This window comes from Anomaloglossus baeobatrachus, chromosome 1 (genome assembly GCF_048569485.1).
Source record: "Anomaloglossus baeobatrachus isolate aAnoBae1 chromosome 1, aAnoBae1.hap1, whole genome shotgun sequence".
Classification (NCBI taxonomy): domain Eukaryota; kingdom Metazoa; phylum Chordata; class Amphibia; order Anura; family Aromobatidae; genus Anomaloglossus; species Anomaloglossus baeobatrachus.
This window is the reverse complement of record NC_134353.1, coordinates 794,005,044-794,024,568: the sequence shown is the minus strand read 5'-3', so window position 1 is coordinate 794,024,568 and position 19,525 is coordinate 794,005,044. Positions and strand designations below refer to the sequence as shown.

The window sequence follows — 19,525 nt, the reverse complement described above, 5'->3', positions numbered from 1 at the left end:
GGAAAAAGTATGAACAGAACTTCATTACAGCTTGTTGACCCAAATACTCAGTTTCTTTACACTGAAGCTGTAATGTTACCCTTGAGGGCTCATTCATAGGTCAGATTTTTTAGGCAAGTTCTATCCATGTTTTTCACAGACAGAACTCGTATCCATTATAGTCTATGGGACTGTAAATATGTCCCGAGTGGTCCACACAAAATCATGGCCTTTGATCCAAGATTCAGATCGATCTCGCCAATGCAAGGCTATTGTTTTGTGAAAAAATCGGACTGCATTTGGATGCTGTCCGAATGCTGCCTGTTTTCTCACAGACTATTTGTTATGATTATGTTGAAAAACCTCCATCATTTTTATTTTTATCTTAGCAATATTGATGCAACTCTGACCAAATTTTGATGATAAGAACTGACACTGACGAAACGCTAATAAAATACTGGTGACCTTGTTCAAGATAATCACTGACTTCTGAAGGACCCTTTAAACTAGTTTATTTTAGCACACGGTTGCAATATTCCCATCGTATTAAACTATCAAGTCCAAAACTATTTAAAGGCTTGAATGTTCCATATCATCCTTCTCAGCCTTCCAAATGTCATACTGTTTCTTATACAGGCTATCCCGGAAGGTTTTCTCTACTTGCTTTGGGAATTCAGGGTTCCCTTCTTCTAATGCATTAATGAGTTTCAGTGCAAATGGCGTCTTCTCTCTAGGAAGGTAATTGTCTCTTGGTCTCACAGGAATCACGCAGTTATATTTATGGTGCATGTGAACAGAATTGATTAACGTTGCATGAGACTGAAAGTCACACCAGGCTTCTCTCAGGAAGTTTACAGTTAGTAATAAAATAGTCCAAGCGGATCCATTCACAGCATGGTCAAGGTTTTTGAGAATTTGTTCTCCTGCGGGCATTTCTGCAAATATGATGCCTGGTTTGATGTTAAATTTGTCTTGTAGGATGTTCTTGAATCGAATTGCCTCTAATTCATCAGTCTCTGCATGTAAAATGACAAACTTATAAAATATATCCTCATCTCTTGCCTTATTGATCTCAATCGTGGAAGATGACTTCTCCTTTGCAGGACAGCTCTTGCTAAGTGAATTTGAAGGATTACATTCTCCTGCAATGATTTTATTTTCCCCATTATCAGTGTCTGATCTCTGATTCCCATGTTTGCTTTTTCCCGCTGTGTTGTCCATTATTGATGTCAATATCAAATGGAATTCTGAATGAAAAATAAAATTATTTACATTATTGGCAAATGGTTTTATTTCTATATACGGTAGGTTTCAACATCTATTTTTATGTAATGATTCTGGTTTTGGAAACATATGTATATATTTAAAGGGGGTCACCAGTTTCTGAAAAATCTTACCCCTAGGTACATTCTGATTTAAAAACAAACTGCTTTTGTGACCTTCTTCAGGTCTACCACTGAATCTCGGCCGCTGCTCTTGATGTCTGTTATTGTCTGCAAGGCTGATGTTAGGTTGACAGCTCTGCAGCCAATTAATGAGCTCATTGGCGCATGCTGTGTACTCGAACAAAGCCACTGAGCTCACTGATTGGCTGCAGCACTGTCAAGCTAACAGCCTTGCAGACAATAACAGACACCGAGAGCAGCAGCTGAGATTTAGAGCAGGACCTGGGGAGGTGAGTAAAACACAGTTTGTTTTTGTAAAATAAAACTGTGCCTGGTGACAGGGTTTTTTTGACACTGGAAAAACCCTTTAGGCCCTGTGCGCATGCTGCGGATTTACAGCGGATTTGCCTTGGAATTGATGCAGAAAATGTGTCTCACATTGCTGCAGTCATTCCCCAGCAAATCCTATGGGTTTGAAAAAATGCTGTGCGCACACTGCGTTTTTCATACCCGCGGATTTACCTGCGGATTTTCCGTCACGGATTTAACACTAGAAGTCCCAGAGAGAGGTCATTTAACATTTCTACCTTTGGAACCCAGAGACGGGTCGAATGACCTGAAGGATTTTAGCTAACATTCTATAATCACCGTCTTTTGTTCTGTAATTAAGGCCATTGCTTTCCATTGAGTTTAGTCATTTAGTTTCTAGTTAGTTCTATTCAGTTTATTGTATGTCATTTGACCCTCTTTCGGGACTTCAGGGGGAGCTTGAAATTTCTGGGACTTCTAGTGTTAATGAGCATGTCACTTCTTTTCCGCAGGTACCTATGGTTTTTGCCATAGATAATGGTAAAAACCGCAGGGACCAATTTGCGGTAAATCCGCTGCAAACCGCGGCAAAACCGTGGCAAATCACGACAAAAACGCGGCTGCGGTTTTACTGCAGTTTTTACCGCTTGTGCGGGATTCTTTTAGCAGGTCTGTGGTTTTCTTAAGAAAAAGGCACTTTCTAGTGCGCACATAGCCTTACGTAGCATTAGGTATAATCAATAGAAGTTTTTACTCTACAAAAGTTGCTAAGCATCAGAAAAAGGATCTGACTTTTTCTAGAAATAGCACCATGTATGTCTGTGTCTGGTGTTACCACTCAAAGCTATTTAAGTGAATGGGACTGAAATGTAATACTGAGCACAGCTCATCATAGATAGTTGTTATGTATGTTTATAGAAAAGCAGCCAACCATTTATTCAATCCTGAAAACCCCTTTAAATTGCCTATACAACTAATATTTTTTCTTTTAATTTAGACTATTCGAAAACAAGAAAAGAAGCACGGCTCACCCTACTTAACCACCTATGTTCTGGTTCTGACTCTTCTCAATCCTGTCTCGATTTCTGTTTTTGGGGCAATCTGTCAAATTTCAAGGTGCCAAAGCTCTTGAGGTTTGGTATCTTAAATGGGTTGTCCACTACTTGGATAATCCTGTCTTAAATGTTTGAGTCCCCTCAAAGAAAAAATAAAAGCTTATACTCACCTCCCACACTGGTGCTGTTCCAGCAATGTCAGTGCTGGGTCTCCTGGAGCTTATAGTTTCATAGTTTTTAAGATTGAAGGTGGGCTTAAGTCCATCGAGTTCAACCCATAGCGTAACATGTTGATTCAGCGGAAGGGAAAAACCCCATGGGGCAGACAGTAAGCTTTATATTAGGGGAGAAATTCTTTCCCGGTGCCACATATGGCAATTAGACTAGTTCCCTGGATCATTGTCCAATCACAGAAGCAAGTGCACATAACCAGTAATTATATTTTTCAAGAAAGGTATCCAAGCCTTTCTTAAATTTTAGTAATTTACCAAACATTACCACTCCATGTGGCAGAGAGTTTCATAGGCTCACATCTCTTACAGTAAAGAATATGTGTCTGAATTTATGATTAAACTTTTTTTCCTATAGACGTAGAGGGTGCCCCCTTGTTTCTGTCACAGGCCTAGGTGTAAAAGAATCGTTAGAAAGGTCACTGTACTGTCTCCACATATATTTGTACATTGTAATAAGATCACTCCTAAGTAGGGATGAACGAACCCGAACTGTAGAGTTCAGGGTCCGTACTGGACACCAGGTGTCTGGGTGCCGGACCCAATCACAGATTTTTACCTGTATGTCCTGTTCTTGTTTGAGTTTGTCATCTGAAAAAAGCTTGTTGAAAGGTTGCAGACCAACCATTCAGCAAGCTTTTCTGATGTGGATACTTACGGCCCCATCACATCCATGTCAAGTTTTGGCCGTAAATAATTTAAAAAAAAAGGAGTGGGGTCCCGTACATTTTTGATAACCAGCCACAGTAAAGCAGACAGGTGGGGTGGCTGGTTTTATGAGGATGGGAGAAGCTATGGATATTGGCCCCTCCAGCCTAAAAATACCAGCCTGCAGATGTCCAGAACTGGCACATTACATTAGATGTGGCAATCCAAGCGCTTTACCCGGCTCACCCCGATTGTCCAGTTCCAGTGACAATCGGAGTAATATAAGGGGTTAATGACAGCTGTGATTTGTGAAAATGAGACACCCCTGTTACTTATATATGTCCAATTTTCTTTGTGTACTTTTCTTTCTCAGGACATTGTCCTAGCTAATGGCACTAAGATAATATCATAACCGTTGGAAATGCGTCTTCCTGAAATTAGTGTCCTTGTAGTCCTTCTACCATACATCTTATTAAAGGATACAAGAAACATTATTTTGTGATGACTATTACCCAAGTGACCTCGAACCCAACTATCTGATATGTGGTCTGGCCTATTTGTTAATATAAGATCTAGCAGTGCCCCCCTTCTTCCCTTCTGGTTGGGTCCTGAACCAGTTGTGAAAAATATTTGTCTTTTATTGTGGTAAAAAAACCTGTTTCCTTTGCTGGACCTGCAGGTTTCTTCTCCCCAATTTATTTCAGGGTAGTTGAAGTCCCCCATAATGATGACTTCTCCCTGATTCGCTGCCTCATCTATTTGCTTTATGAAGATATTTTCTGCTTCTTCCATTATATTTGGAGACTTATAACAAACCCCTATCAGTATTTTATTATTCTATCTCCTCCCATAGGGACTCTATATTTTCATCAGCCTCACATATAATATCACATAGGATGGATTTTAGGGATGATTTTACATATAAACACACATCTCCCCCTCGCTTATTTGTACAGTCATTCCTGAACACACGGTAGCCCTGTAACTTAACGTCCCAGTCATATCATAATTTTTTTTCCAACAATATTAATTCTAATTTCTCCATATTTTTAGTGAGGCTTTTGGCATTAGTGTACATGTAATTTATATTTTTCTCTGTACTTCTATTCTTGCTTAGTGTATTGACAACCCACAATTTCATTACTTATTCCCAGATCACTATCTGCACTATCTTCGCCTCCTGTACAGTAAAAGTCCTCCCATGCAGTCCCTCTCTAGTTTAGGCAAAAAACACACTTCCGCATAAAAAACGTACGTGTTTCACGTTCCGTTTTTCGTGTCCGTGTTCCGTTTTTTAGGGGCGTTTCTCCCGTACGTATGACATTTGTGTGATGGCGTATGCTCTCCGTGTGTACATGTGCAATGTCCGTATTGGCATAAAATACGTACGTATGCAATCCGTGTGCCGTCTGTTTTTAGAGGTCAGCATTCTTACACAAATAACGTTGTTAATCCTTCCTAGAGTAAAAAAACTGGAGAGAAACGGGTTTTATGCCGCGCTAGGAAACCACGAGCATGAATATAATAAATTGTTCTTTTATTTAGATCATTCCAACGCGTTTCAGAGACTCTCTTTTCCCTGAGGAAGGAGGCAGATGAGTCTCCGAAACGCGTTGGAATGATCTAAATAAAAGAACAATTTATTATATTCATGCTCGTGGTTTCCTAGCGCGGCATAAAACCCGTTTTTCTCCAGTTTTTTTACTCTGATAATTTTTGCTCTGTGACGGGGCCGCTGCTGAACCACCTAAGCGCTCATCCACGTCTTCAAAGGGGTTGTGACTGGCACAACCCAGCCAGGTGAGTGCATTGCTCTTTTACCTTTCGCCCTGTAAACCAGGTAAGACCCTATTGTACCTTCTTCTCTCCTACTACAGCACGTTTTTAATCCTTCATCATGAGATCCTGGTGTTGTTAATTGGTCAATTTCCGTCCCTCATCGGTGGATTAGGTTTAAAAACATTTCAAATCATTGTTTTTAGGCTCTTCCACTCATTAGACTCACTCCAAAATGTCTCTCTCCAATGAAGCAACCATGTATTTGCTATGGTTGATATCTAGGAGGTTTGGGGTTAGGAGACATATGCTTGAATATGAACCACCTGTTGAAAAAAAGGATGTGGATCCACCCCCTTGTCAAGCTAAGGAAGACGCATAGCCATTTTAATATTCTTTATGGAGAAATGCGTAAATTTCCACCTAAAGTTCAAGCATACTGCCATATAACCATATACAAGGGTGTGTCCAGCTCACCTCACTGCTTTAGGAGACCACAATCTCACCGTGCAGGGATCCATTTGGAGTCAGCCAGCTCCCTTGGTATCTTCAATAAAGGATTTTTATTTTTAAATTACTGGAACTGTGCTGGATCGACTTTTTGCATGGAATTCTGGATGCCATATAACCATAACGTCCTTTGGCAACATCCTTGGCCTTGTGCATCACCAATTGAAACATCAGGACATTTGACAATTTGACAATTGACCTGATAGATTGGAAACAAATGTTGCTGATGTTTGGATTAAAAATGCACACGGACGATACGTGCTGAGCACGGACATGCTACGTGTGCCGTCCGTGCAGGCACGGACCCATAGACTTTAGCGGGTCCGTGCCTGCGTGTTGATGGCCAAAAACGGACATGTCGTCCGTGCGGGAAATCACACACGTACTTAACACACGGACACAAGTTCCATGTGATTTTACGCGTGTGTGCCATCAATCATAGGGTAACATTAGTCAACGTGTCTCCGGTACGTGCAAAACGTACCAAACACGTACCGGAGGCACGGATGTGTGTTGCGGGCTTTAAACACTCTTCCAACCTTTTAGCTATTTATCCCCAGCACAGCTGGTGCAGCCCAGCCCTAGAGTAGATTCTCTAGCCAACAAAGACGTCAGCCCAGTTATCCATGATCCCAAAACTCTAATTCCTACACCAATTTCTGAGCCACTTATTCATCTCCCTAATCTCCCGCTGCCTCTGCCTTTGTAATTTGTGCCAATGTGCACCATAACCGCTGATTCCTCACCAACCTCTCCCAGTAATCAGTCAACCTGATCAGCGATGTGATGAACTCAAGCGCCAGGAAGGCAACAAACTGTTCGGCAATCCCTATTCTCCTAATAATGGAGTCCCTAAGTACCAGCACGTCTCTAGCCTGCCCTGCGCTCCCACCTCCCCTCCTTACTGGAGCAGACACTCCTCCAGCTTTCAGAGGTCGTGTCTTGCTGCAGCAGTGCTACCCCTCTAATAACACCCCCTCTCATCTGCCAACTTAGCAACCTTGTTGGGGTGTGCCAACCAGTCCTCCCAGTGCGCCGAGTGATTGATTCCCCGGCACTTGCGGTTCAGTTCATGACAGCTACAGACAGGACGGGCTGATCTCCGGAGTTCAGGTGAGAGCACCGGAGATTAGCCCGGCCTGTCTGCAGCTGACATGAACTAAACCACAAGCACCGGGGAATCAATCACTCGGCGCTCGCGGTACAGTCTAGGCTGCATGCCGGAGCTCAGTTGCAATGCAGGTACTGAATCCAGGCCTGGCATTACTAGAGATTCCTCCGGCAGCCAGTCAGATGCTGCTCGCACACATTCAAGTCTAGGGGGCGAGAGAAAAATCGCACTGCACTCGTAGTACACCGGTGTACCCGAAGTGCAGGGCGAGAATGGCAATAGCCGGCTACGGAGGAGAGAGGGAGATAAATCCCTCCCTCCCCTCCGCAGCGCCGGCCCTCCCCTCTTCAGCGCCGATCGCATGATCGGACCTCAGTCGCAGTGACACTTGCATGACACTCGGCTCCCGCTGTGCTGCCAGTGTGAGCCGAGTGTCATGCGAGGATCGCAGTAGTCCCCCATGTGGCCCCGGCCTGAATCTAAATCAAACTCAGGAAAAAATAACATTTGCCCGCTCTTTCACATTCGCAATCGCTATAGAAGATGATTTACATAGTATATTTTTCCCTTAGCTGAAATGCAGCCTGCAACTCATTGTAATGTTTGCAAAGCTTGTGTGACATTATGTCACATAAACACTGCAGGCAATCAGCGGCCAGTGAGCGGCTGCTGATGGAATTCTGTTTGTGTGGCTGTCTACTCTGACAAAATAGTTAAGGCAGCAGCCAGATACTGAGGAAAAGTTGGGAGACGCACAGTAACAATCATGTAAAAAAAGAAGTGCTCAATGTTAGATGAGTAGCATGAAGGAAACCAGAAGGAAAGGGCTTAACATATAACTGAGCAATCCACTGTAAATGACAAAAAATGTATTTGTGATCATACAAATGCTAAAAACACCTAAAAGCACACACATATAATTAAAAAAAAAACCAATGCCTTCTCCTGATGAAGCTGCTATAAGCAGCGATACACGTGGGGAGTAGCGTCAACCTTTTTTGTCATAATTAGATTCTGCATTTTAGATTCAGTTTATGCTAACAACCTTAATGCTGCTATATACTATTTAGTGTTTTCTTACTTTATGCTGCTAAATGTTATTCTTTACTTTTTTTATGCCCTGCCTGACTTTCCCATGGACTCTATGAGGAACAACTTCCATTATAGTATACAAGAGTCCTTTGCTGGGTTGGTTATTGTATATATCTAATATTGTGCTGAGTTTATTATATAGAGCTAATGTGTTTGCACTTGCATTTACTACTGACTTGGCTGATTTATATTGCAGGTGGATGCTATCCTTTCTGGGCATTTTCTGTCTCCTTTGTTATTATGTGTGTGCTTTTAGGTGTTTTCAGCATTTGTATGTCATTTATAGTGGTGTGATCAGTTATATTTTAGGCCCCTTCTTTCTGGTTTTCTTCCAGCAGCCAATTAAAGGTCATACTTGCCTTACCTATGCCCCGTCAGTTCTTCTCCTGTATTTGTATAAAAATTTCAGCCAACAACTGGTTACTTCAATGACCCAGTACAGCCATTAATTGGCTGCAGAAGTCATACTTCCGAGCAGCATAAAATAGGGACTGATGGTGCTGGAAAAGTTTTTCAGCCAGATCTAGGTGGAATCAGTCAACAATGGATATTTTTGTTATTTTAGAACGTTCTGCTGATAAGTCTTTGGCTTTGTGATCTTTTTTTGTTTCTATGGTAATGAATAATAAAATCACATGAAAGCCTTATGTGTCTAATATATGTTTTCAAAATTTTGTGTTTGTTGCTTATGGCAACAGTGTTCTACCCTCGCGGGAAAACAAAATAGCGGAGTCTAATGCGATATTCACGGCAACTGAGAGCAGAGGAGTGATAAAAGTCTTGTTTCTGCAAGGAAAGTCCGCAAAGGATATTCATGGTGATATGTCACAGACATTAGAGGATCAATGCCCTTCATATTCCACAGTTAAGAACTAGGTTGCCAAATTTAAAACGGGCCACTTCAGTGATGAGGAACATCCTGGACGACTGAGAGTGGTTGTTGTTCAGGAGATCACAACCTCATACTGGAGAATCGACGAATTTCAGCTAAAGCAATAGCAGACATCGTGGGGATTCCCCGTGAACGTGTTTGTGTCATTATCAATAAACATTTGGACATGAGAAACCTGTCTGCAAAGTGGGTCCCAAAATGTTTGAAAACAGATCAGAGAAGCATATGAGTGAAAACTTCCCAGTCCATTTGTCAGCATTTCCGGACTGATAAGAACTTTCCCTTGTCATATCTTTAAACTTGTCAAAGAGTTGGATATTGACTAAAAGGGCCACTTAATATGGTGGTTATGGTGGTTTCCTAAAAAGAGCCACTCCTTGGCTAGGTCCTTCCCGGAGTGATATCTGGCTAGTTTCTGTGTTGAGACTCCTAACAAAGGCTCCACGAACTTTTTTGATTTGCATATTTCCCAGGGGGCAATGAACCTAGGATTTCACTGTATTGAGTGCCCTCGTTGGCTGCCGGCAGTGTTTTCTCTGGCTGGTCTCCCCGAGATCAGTGATTGTTTTGTCTTGTTGGTCTACTAGGCATTGCTCCCACCTGGCAAATTCCTACTACACACTGATGAGGGGCAATACCCCGAAACAGCTGTCGGTGGATGGATACCTGGCCTTGGTATTTCCCTTGTCATATCTTTAAACTTGTTAAAGAGTTGGATATTGACTAAAAGGGCCACTTCATATGGTGGTTATGGTGGTTTCCTAAGAAGAGCCACTCCTTGGCTAGGTCCTTCCCGGAGTGATATCTGGATAGTTTCTGTGTTGAGACTCCTAACAAAGGCTCCACGGACTTTTTTGATTTGCATATTTCCCAGGGGGCAATGCACCTAGGATGTCACTGTATTGAGCACCCTCATTGGCTACCGGTAGTGTTTTCTCTGGCTGGTCTCCCCAAGATCAGTGATTGTTTTGTCTTGACAGTTAAAAACTAGGTTGCCAAATTTAAAACAGGTCCCTTCAGCACCAGTGATGAGGAACATCCTGGACGACCAAGAGTGGTTGTTGTTCAGGAGATCACAACCTCATACTGGAGAATCGACGAATTTCAGCTAAAGCAATAGCAGACATCATGGGGATTCCCCGTGAACGTGTTTGTGTCATTATCAATAAACATATGGATATGAGGAACCTATCTGCAAAGTGGGTCCCCAAAGGTTTGACAACAGATCAGAGAAGCATATGAGTGAAAACTTCCCAGTCCATTTGTCAGCGTTTCCGGACTGATAAGAACTTCCTGGATCGACTGGTCACTATGGATGAGACCTGGATTTATGTGTATGATGCTGAAAACAAGGAGCAGTTAAAAGAGTGGAGGCACAGTGGTTCTCATAGTCAAAAGAAGTTCAGGGTGCAAACATCAGCCATTAAGGTGATAGGGAGTATGTGCTGCTCGTGGAATACCTTCTAAAGGGTTCCACCATCAATACACGGTATTACATTGAACTTTTGGACCAATTGAAGGCAGCTCTGAAGGCCAAAAGGCGCGGCAAGCTGTCCAAAGGAATTTTGTTCCTGCAAGACAATGCCTCTGCTCACACTGCACAAGCGACCACGACAAAACTGGCAGAGCTGGGCTTCCAGCTGGTTGACCACCCACCTTATTCACCAGATCTAGCTTCCTCCGACTATCATCTGTTTCCACCTGAAGAAACATTTCAAGGGTACTAAATTTTGCACCATTTGTGATGCCATGACTGCTACGGATGCCTGGTTTGAGGCACAACCAAAATTCTTCTTTTTGCTAGGCTTACAGAACTTGGAATACCGATGTAAGAAGTGTGTTGACATCAGTGGAGAGTATGTGGAATAAATGTAAAGTTTCATCATCCTATCTCGTTTATTTCTGGGTAAAGCCAAAAGGTTATCAGCAGCACCTCGAAAAACACTAAAAAGATATCAAAAAGACTGACCCACAAATCCAACAGGTGTGAACAGGTGCTAGCTGAAAACACAATATAACTACAAAACACATACAGCTGCACTCTACAATGCTATCAATGAATAAGGGAACTCTGGTATTACATTACTGCCATAGGAATATTTGAAAAAAGAGATACTTAGCGGATGTATTGGCCAATGCATTTGAGCCTAGTAACCAGCAACAAGGTGTATCTTAATATACGGGGATCCTAGCTGCCCAGACATGTAGGTTTTTAACCGAAATAAAGGCATGTGAGTTAGGGTCCTTAAGCTAAGTATTTATTTTTTTCAAATATTCCTATAACAGAAATACAATACCAGAGTAACCTTATTCATTGTTAGCATTTTATAGTGCAGCTGTATGTGTTTTGAATTATATTGTGTTTTCAGCTAGCACCCGTTCACACCTGTTGGATGTGCGGGTCAGCCTTTTTCATATATATGTAGTGCATTTCTTTCTGATTCAGCACCCACCCTGTAACCAGGTTGTGTTCATTCTCCTTTATAGCTGGATCCTAGCTTCCCAGACATGTAGGTTTTTTTAACCCAGATAAAGGCATTTGAGTTAGGTTCCTGGTATATTGAAATACACCTTATCGCTGGTTTCCAGGCTCCAATGCATTGGCCAATACATAAGCTAAGTATCTCTATTTTCAAATATTCCTATAGTAGTAACGCAATACTAGAGTTCTCTTATTTCTTGTTAGCATTTTAGAGTGCAGCTGTATGTGTATTGTAGTTATATTATGTTTTCAGCTAGCACCTGTTCACATCTGTTGGATGTGCGGGTCAGTCTTTTTGATACATTTGTAGTGGATTTCTTTCTGATTAAGCACTCTTCACTGTAACCAGGCTGAGTTCATTCTCCTGTATAGCTGGATCCTAGCTGCCCAGAAAAGTAGGTTTTTAACTCAGAAACATTTGAGTTAGCTTCCCGGTATATTGACATACACCTTGTCGCTAGTAACCGGGCTCACATGGATTGGCCATTGCATAAGCTAAGTATCTCTTTTGTCAAATATTCCTATAGTAGTAAGAGTTCCCTTATTCATTGTTCGCATTTTAGAGTGTAGCTGTACAGTGGGTACGGAAAGTTTTCAGACCCCTTTACATTTTTCACTCTTTGTTTCATTACAGCTATTTGGTAAGTTGAAAAAAGTTATTTTTTTTCTCATTAATTTACACCCTGAACCCCATCTTGACAGAAAAAAAGCAGAAATGTAGAAATTTTTGCAAATTTATTAAACAAGAAAAACTAAAATATCACATGGTCATAAGTATTCAGACCCTTTGCTCTGTATTGAGTAGAAGCACCCTTTTGAGCTAGTACAGCCATGAGTCTTCTTGGGAATGAAGCAACAAGTTTATCACACCTGGATTTGGGGATCCTCTGCCATTCTTCCTTGCAGATCCTCTCCAGCTCCGTCAGGTTGGATGGTGAACGTTGGTGGACAGCCATTTTCAGGTCTCTCCAGAGATGCTCAATTGGGTTTAGGTCAGGGCTCTGGCTGGGCCAGTCAAGAATGGTCACAGAGTTGTTCTGAAGCCACCCCTTTGTTATTTTAGCTGTGTGCTTAGTCATTGTCTTGTTGGAAGCTGAACCTTCGACCAAGTCTGAGGTCCAGAGCACTTTGGAAGAGGTTTTCTTCAGGGATATCTCTGTACTTGGCCGCATTCATCTTTCCTTCAATTGCAACCAGTCGTCTTGTCCCTGCAGCTGAAAAACACTCCCATAGCAAGATGCTGCCACCACCGTGTTTCACAGTTGGGATTGCATTGGGCAAGTGATGAGCAGTGAAAAAAACAGAGGAAAAGGAGTATATATGGTGCAAAATGATAACTATTTTATTGAATTACATGATTAAAAATGACACACAAACAATCAGGGCCATGATAAAAAAGGGTTAAAACCACATGGAAGGGTAATAATTCTGGGGGACTCAAAGTGCCCTGAAAAATATTAATGTGGGATTTACAGAGAGGATAGAAAACCCATGGGAGCAGAGATACGATATTTAGTATAGTAAATCACAATGCAATGCAAGAGGAATGAGTCAGTGCTATAGAATAAATATAACTGGGCATCGCTCGTCTACCAAAGTGCACGTGCCAGATAAGAACAGTAAGGGTGGCTTTACATTCTGCGATATCTGGCCCAATATCGCTAGCATGAGACCCGCCCCCATCGTTTGTGCGCGACGGGCATATCACTGTCCGTCGCGCACAAAAACGCGCACCCCCATCACACGTACTTACATGGCCTTCGACGTCGCTGTGACCGGCGACCCGCCTCCTTTCTAAGGGGGCGGTCCGTTTGGCGTCACAGCAACGTCACTAAGTGGCCGCCCAATGATAGCGGAGGGGCGGAGATGAGCGGGACGTAACATCCCGCCAACCTCCTTCTTTCCGCATTGTGGCCGGAGGCAGGTAAGGAGATGATCCTCGTTCCTGCAGTGTCACACGTAGCGATGTCTGCTGCCGCAGGGACGAGGATCAACTTCGCCTCAGCGACAGCAGCGATAATTGGGAGCGGACCCCCATGTCAACGAGGAGTGATTTTGGACGTTTTTGCAACGATCCAAAATCGCTCCTAGGAGTCACACGCTACGACATCACTACAGCGGCCGGATGTGCGTCACAAAATCCGTGACCCCAACGAGATCGTTGTAGCGAAATCGTAGCGTGTAAAGCCCGCTTAAGTCATGATAAGTACCATGGAAATGGTAATGAAGCAATCACCATAATCAAATAATGAATGTCAGGGACAAAGAAGCTCCCCCAGAGGGATATTGGGGGATATTGGGATATATGGTTATATATATTCATACCGGTTATGAGGCTCTTTGTTTTTAATGATGAGAAGTGCCTGGTTTTCTCCACACATAGCACTTCGAATTATCACCAAAAAGTTCTATCTTCGTCTTATCAGACCAGAGAATCCTATTTCTCATAGTCTGGGAGTCCTTCATGTGTTTTTTTGCAAACTTTATGCAGTCTTTGTCTTGCACTGAGGAGAGGGTTCTATCAGGCAACTCTGCCATAAAGGCCCAACTGGTGGAGGGCTGCAGTGATAGTTGACTTTGTGGATCTTTCTCCCATCTTCCTACTGCATTTCTGGAGCATAGTCAGTGATCTTGGGGTTCTTCATTACCTTTCTCACCAAGGCTCTTCTCCCACAATTGCTCAGTTTGGCTGGATGGCCAGGTCTAAGAAGAGTTCTGTTAGTCCCAAACTTTTTCCACTTTAGGATTATGGAGGCCACTGTGCTCTTAGGAACCTTGAGTACTGCAGAAATTCTTTTGTACCCTTGGTCAGATCTGTGCCTTGCCACAATTTTGTCTCTGAGCTCCTTGGGCAGTTCTTTTGACCTCATGATTCTCATGTGGTCTGACATGCACTGTGAGCTGTGAGATCTTATATAGACAGGTGTTTGCCTTTCCAAATCAAGTCTTATCAGTTTATTTAAACACAACTGGACTCCAATGAAGGAATACAACCATTTCAAGGAGGATCACAAGGAAATGGACAACATGTGACTTAAATATGGGTGTCTGAGCAAAGGGTCTGAATACTTATGATAATGTGATATTTCAACTTTTCTTGTTTAATAAATGTGCAAAATTTTCTACATTTCTGTTTTTTTTTTCTGTCAAGATGGGGTGCAGAGTGTACATTAATGAGAAAAAAATTAACTTTTTTGAATTTACCAAATGGCTGCAATGAAACAAAGAGTGAAAAATTTAAAGGGGTCTGAATACTTTACGTATCCACTGTATGTGCTTTTTAAAACACAACTTGCCCAACGAGGTATGTTTCTTTTACTGTCTGACGTAACCTTTTAAAGATACAGACAATTTTTGCCTCTCTACATTTGGAAAAGTATAACTGCTACTTTTACATTATCATATCAGTATCTCTTGGACACTTCTTGGACGGAGTACCAGTTCTTTCTTGAGTCAAGCAGGTCGGATGCTCGGACAGACTTGACTCAAGTAACAAGCATAGTAGAAGTCAATGGGAAACTCTAGGGTTTTTCCAGGAGACCCTAATAGGAGGGCTGGGAGGGGCTGGAAAATGGCTGACATGAATGGAAACAGGACTCATATATGTGATAACAACTAGGGAATAACAAAATACATGCACATAGACTGTCCCTATAAAACTTAAATATTTTATTAAATCACTTAAACCCACACCGTGATTAAACAGCACTCAATTGGAACAATTGGAATGGGAACAGCATGGGGAAGATGCCTAGATGCATCTCTGACTCCCAGGTCGCTGCTGGGAACTAAATAAATATATTTTGAAAATTATGTGGGGTCCCCACCATTTCTGATAACCAACCACTGTAAAGCCGACAACGGGGGCCTGATATTAGGCTGGGACAGTCCATGGTTATTGGGCTATTCTCAGCCTAAGAATATCATCCCACAGCTACCGCAGAATTGGTGCATCACATTAGATGCGCCAACTCTGACACTTTGCCTCGGCTCTTCCAGATTGCCCTGGTGCAGCAGCAATTGAGGTAATATATTTGGGGGTTGATGTCAGCTGTGTAGTGCCATCTGGCATCAAGTCTTGGTGTTAGTAAGGAACAGGCAACTATCAGACACCGTCATAATTAACCAAGTAACCCTCCAAAAACACATGCAGGAAAAAATAGTTTATATGAATAAAGACCCTCACACTATCTCTTGTTCACCAATTTATTCTTATAAATGTTCCCATGAAAATCCTACATCGTAGTCTACGATGCCTGAATGCAACTCCGGCACCTGTGAATATCAGTAAAGTACAACTATTCACAGCTGCCGGCTAGTGATGCCAATTCTCATCAGAGCTGCCGGCTCAACAGTGAGATCAGCAAGACCCAGTGACAATGATGACAGTTGTCATCACTACCAGGCCCATGTGAATAGCTGTACTTTAAGGATATTCACAGTCAGAGCTGCATTCAGCTTTCCAATACTAACCCCTGGGCTTGATGCCACCTGACATTACACAGCTGACATCAACCCCAAAAATATTACTGCAATTGCCACCGCACTGGGGTTAATGTCCAGCTCTTAGTCCTTAGCAAAAACAAACAATACTGGATATCTGCACACATCCACACACAGACCTAAATCAGACAAGTGGTCTGTTTTTTACCTGCTGTTCCAAGGACCAGGGTAGGGATATGTGAGCAGCCAGTCCCACCCATCTCTGTGACTGCTCGTAAACCCAGCCCTGATACACCCTATTAACTCTCTAAACACTATACGTGCTAGAGCCTGCTCCGGGCTTACGTCACCAATGCTGCCAACCTCGATGATACATATCTCACCTCGAAGACCTGTCCAGCAGCGATCTTTTATATATATATAGTTAGGTCCAGAAATATTTGGACAGTGACACAATTTTCGCGAGTTGGGCTCTGCATGCCACCACATTGGATTTGAAATGAAACCTCTACAACAGAATTCAAGTGCAGATTGTAATGTTTAATTTGAAGGTTTGATCAAAAATATCTGATAGAAATTGTAGGAATTGTACACATTTCTTTACAAACACTCCACATTTTAGGAGGTCAAAAGTAATTGGACAAATAAACCAAACCCAAACAAAATATTTTTATTTTCAATATTTTGTTGCGAATCCTTTGGAGGCAATCACTGCCTTAAGTCTGGAACCCATGGACATCACCAAACGCTGGGTTTCCTCCTTCTTAATGCTTTGCCAGACCTTTATAGCCGCAGCCTTCAGGTCTTGCTTGTTTGTGGGTCTTTCCGTCTTAAGTCTGGATTTGAGCAAGTGAAATGCATGCTCAATTGGGTTAAGATCTGGTGATTGACTTGGCCATTGCAGAAGGTTCCACTTTCTTGCACTCATGAACTCCTGGGTAGCTTTGGCTGTATGCTTGGGGTCATTGTCCATCTGTACTATGAAGCGCCGTCTGATCAACTTTGCGGCATTTGTCTGAATCTGGGCTGAAAGTATATCCCGGTACACTTCAGAATTCATCCGGCTACTCTTGTCTACTGTTATGTCATCAATAAACACAAGTGACCCAGTGCCATTGAAAGCCATGCACGCCCATGCCATCACGTTGCCTCCACCATGTTTTACAGAGGATGTGGTGTGCCTTGGATCATGTGCCGTTCCCTTTCTTCTCCAAACTTTTTCTTCCCATCATTCTGGTACAGGTTGATCTTTGTCTCATCTGTCCATAGAATACTTTTCCAGAACTGAGCTGGCTTCATGAGGTGTTTTTCAGCAAATTTAACTCTGGCCTGTCTATTTTTGGAATTGATGAATGGTTTGCATCTAGATGTGAACCCTTTGTATTTACTTTCATGGAGTCTTCTCTTTACAGTTGACTTAGACACAGATACACCTACTTCACTGAGAGTGTTCTGGACTTCAGTTGATGTTGTGAACGGGTTCTTCTTCACCAAAGAAAGTATGCGGCGATCATCCACCACTGTTGTCATCCGTGGACGCCCAGGCCTTTTTGAGTTCCCAAGCTCACCAGTCAATTCCTTTTTTCTCAGAATGTACCCGACTGTTGATTTTGCTACTCCAAGCATGTCTGCTATCTCTCTGATGGATTTGTTCTTTTTTTTCAGCCTCAGGATGTTCTGCTTCACCTCAATTGAGAGTTCCTTAGACCGCATGTTGTCTGGTCACAGCAACAGCTTCCAAATGCAAAACCACACACCTGTAATCAACCCCAGACCTTTTAACTACTTCATTGATTACAGGTTAACGAGGGAGACGCCTTCAGAGTTAATTGCAGCCCTTAGAGTCCCTTGTCCAATTACTTTTGGTCCCTTGAAAAAGAGGAGGCTATGCATTACAGAGCTATGATTCCTAAACCCTTTCTCCGATTTGGATGTGAAAACTCTCATATTGCAGCTGGGAGTGTGCACTTTCAGCCCATATTATATATATAATTGTATTTCTGAACATGTTTTTGTAAACAGCTAAAATAACAAAACTTGTGTCACTGTCCAAATATTTCTGGACTTAACTGTATATATATATATATATATATATATATATATATAATGTCCAATTTGTATGCATCAGCTTACCGTGTGTAAGCTCATTCCTGGCCTCTCCATGGAGCACGGACAGGTGCTGCCGTGGCCCAATATTGCAAGAGAAGAAATATATGTATATATACAGTGCCTACAAGTAGTATTCAACCCCCTGCAGATTTAGCAGGTTTACACATTCGGAATTAACTTGGCATTGTGACATTTGGACTGTAGATCAGCCTGGAAGTGTGAAATGCACTGCAGCAAAAAAGAATGTTATTTCTTTTTTTATTTGTTTTTTAAATTGTGAAAAGTTTATTCAGAGGGTCATTTATTATTCAACCCCTCAAACCACAAGAATTCTGTTTGGTTCCCCTAAAGTATTACGAAGTATTTCAGGCACAAAGAACAATGAGCTTCACATGTTTGGATTAATTATCTCTTTTTCCAGCCTTTTCTGACTAATTAAGACCCTCCCCAAACTTGTGAACAGCACTCATACTTGGTCAACATGGGAAAGACAAAGGAGCATACCAAGGCCATCAGAGACAAGATCGTGGAGGGTCACAAGGCTGGCAAGGGGTACAAAACCCTTTCCAAGGAGTTGGGCCTACCTGTCTCCACAGTTGGGAGCATCATCCGGAAGTGGAAGGCTTATGGAACTACTGTTAGCCTTCCACAGCCTGGACAGCCTTTGAAAGTTTCCACCCTTGCCGAGGCCAGGCTTGTCCGAAGAGTCAAGGCTAACCCAAGGACAACAAGGAAGGAGCTCCGGGAAGATCTCATGGCAGTGGGGACATTGGTTTCAGTCAATACCATAAGTAACGTACTCCACCGCAATGGTCTCCGTTCCAGATGAGCCCATAAGGTACCTTTACTTTCAAAGCGTCCTGTCAAGGCTCGTCTACAGTTTGCTCATGATCACTTGGAGGACTCTGAGACAGACTGGTTCAAGGTTTTCTGGTCTGATGAGACCAAGATCGAGATCTTTGGTGCCAACCACACACGTGACGTTTGGAGACTGGATGGCACTGCATACGACCCCAAGAATACCATCCCTACAGTCAAGCATGGTGGTGGCAGCATCATGCTGTGGGGCTGTTTCTCAGCCAAGGGGCCTGGCCATCTGGTCCGCATCCATGGGAAGATGGATAGCACGGCCTACCTGGAGATTTTGGCCAAGAACCTCCGCTCCTCCATCAAGGATCTTAAGATGGGTCGTTATTTCATCTTCCAACAAGACAACGACCCAAAGCACACAGCCAAGAAAACCAAGGCCTGATTCAAGAGGGAAAAAATCAAGGTGTTGCAGTGGCCTAGTCAGTCTCCTGACCTTAACCCAATTGAAAACTTGTGGAAGGAGCTCAAGATTAAAGTCCACATGAGACACCCAAAGAACCTAGATAACTTGGAGAAGATCTGCATGGATGAGTGGGCCAAGATAACTCCAGAGACCTGTGCCGGCCTGATCAGGTCTTATAAAAGACGATTATTAGCTGTAATTGAAAACAAGGGTTATTCCATAAAATATTAA

At 42.6% G+C, this 19,525-nt stretch overlaps 1 protein-coding gene across 1 annotated transcript; it reads right to left on the bottom strand.

Annotated features, from left to right (window-relative positions):
• Positions 1 to 323: 323 nt before the first annotated feature.
• TICAM2 (TIR domain containing adaptor molecule 2) lies at positions 324 to 16,136 on the bottom strand. Its single transcript, XM_075324993.1, has 2 exons — positions 16,121 to 16,136; positions 324 to 1,226 (listed from the first exon to the last, which is right to left on the bottom strand). Exon 2 carries the CDS (start codon positions 1,198 to 1,200, stop codon positions 550 to 552), a length of 651 nt encoding a protein of 216 aa, XP_075181108.1. The 5' UTR covers positions 1,201 to 1,226; positions 16,121 to 16,136; the 3' UTR covers positions 324 to 549.
• Between the last annotated feature and the right edge of the window lie 3,389 nt (positions 16,137 to 19,525).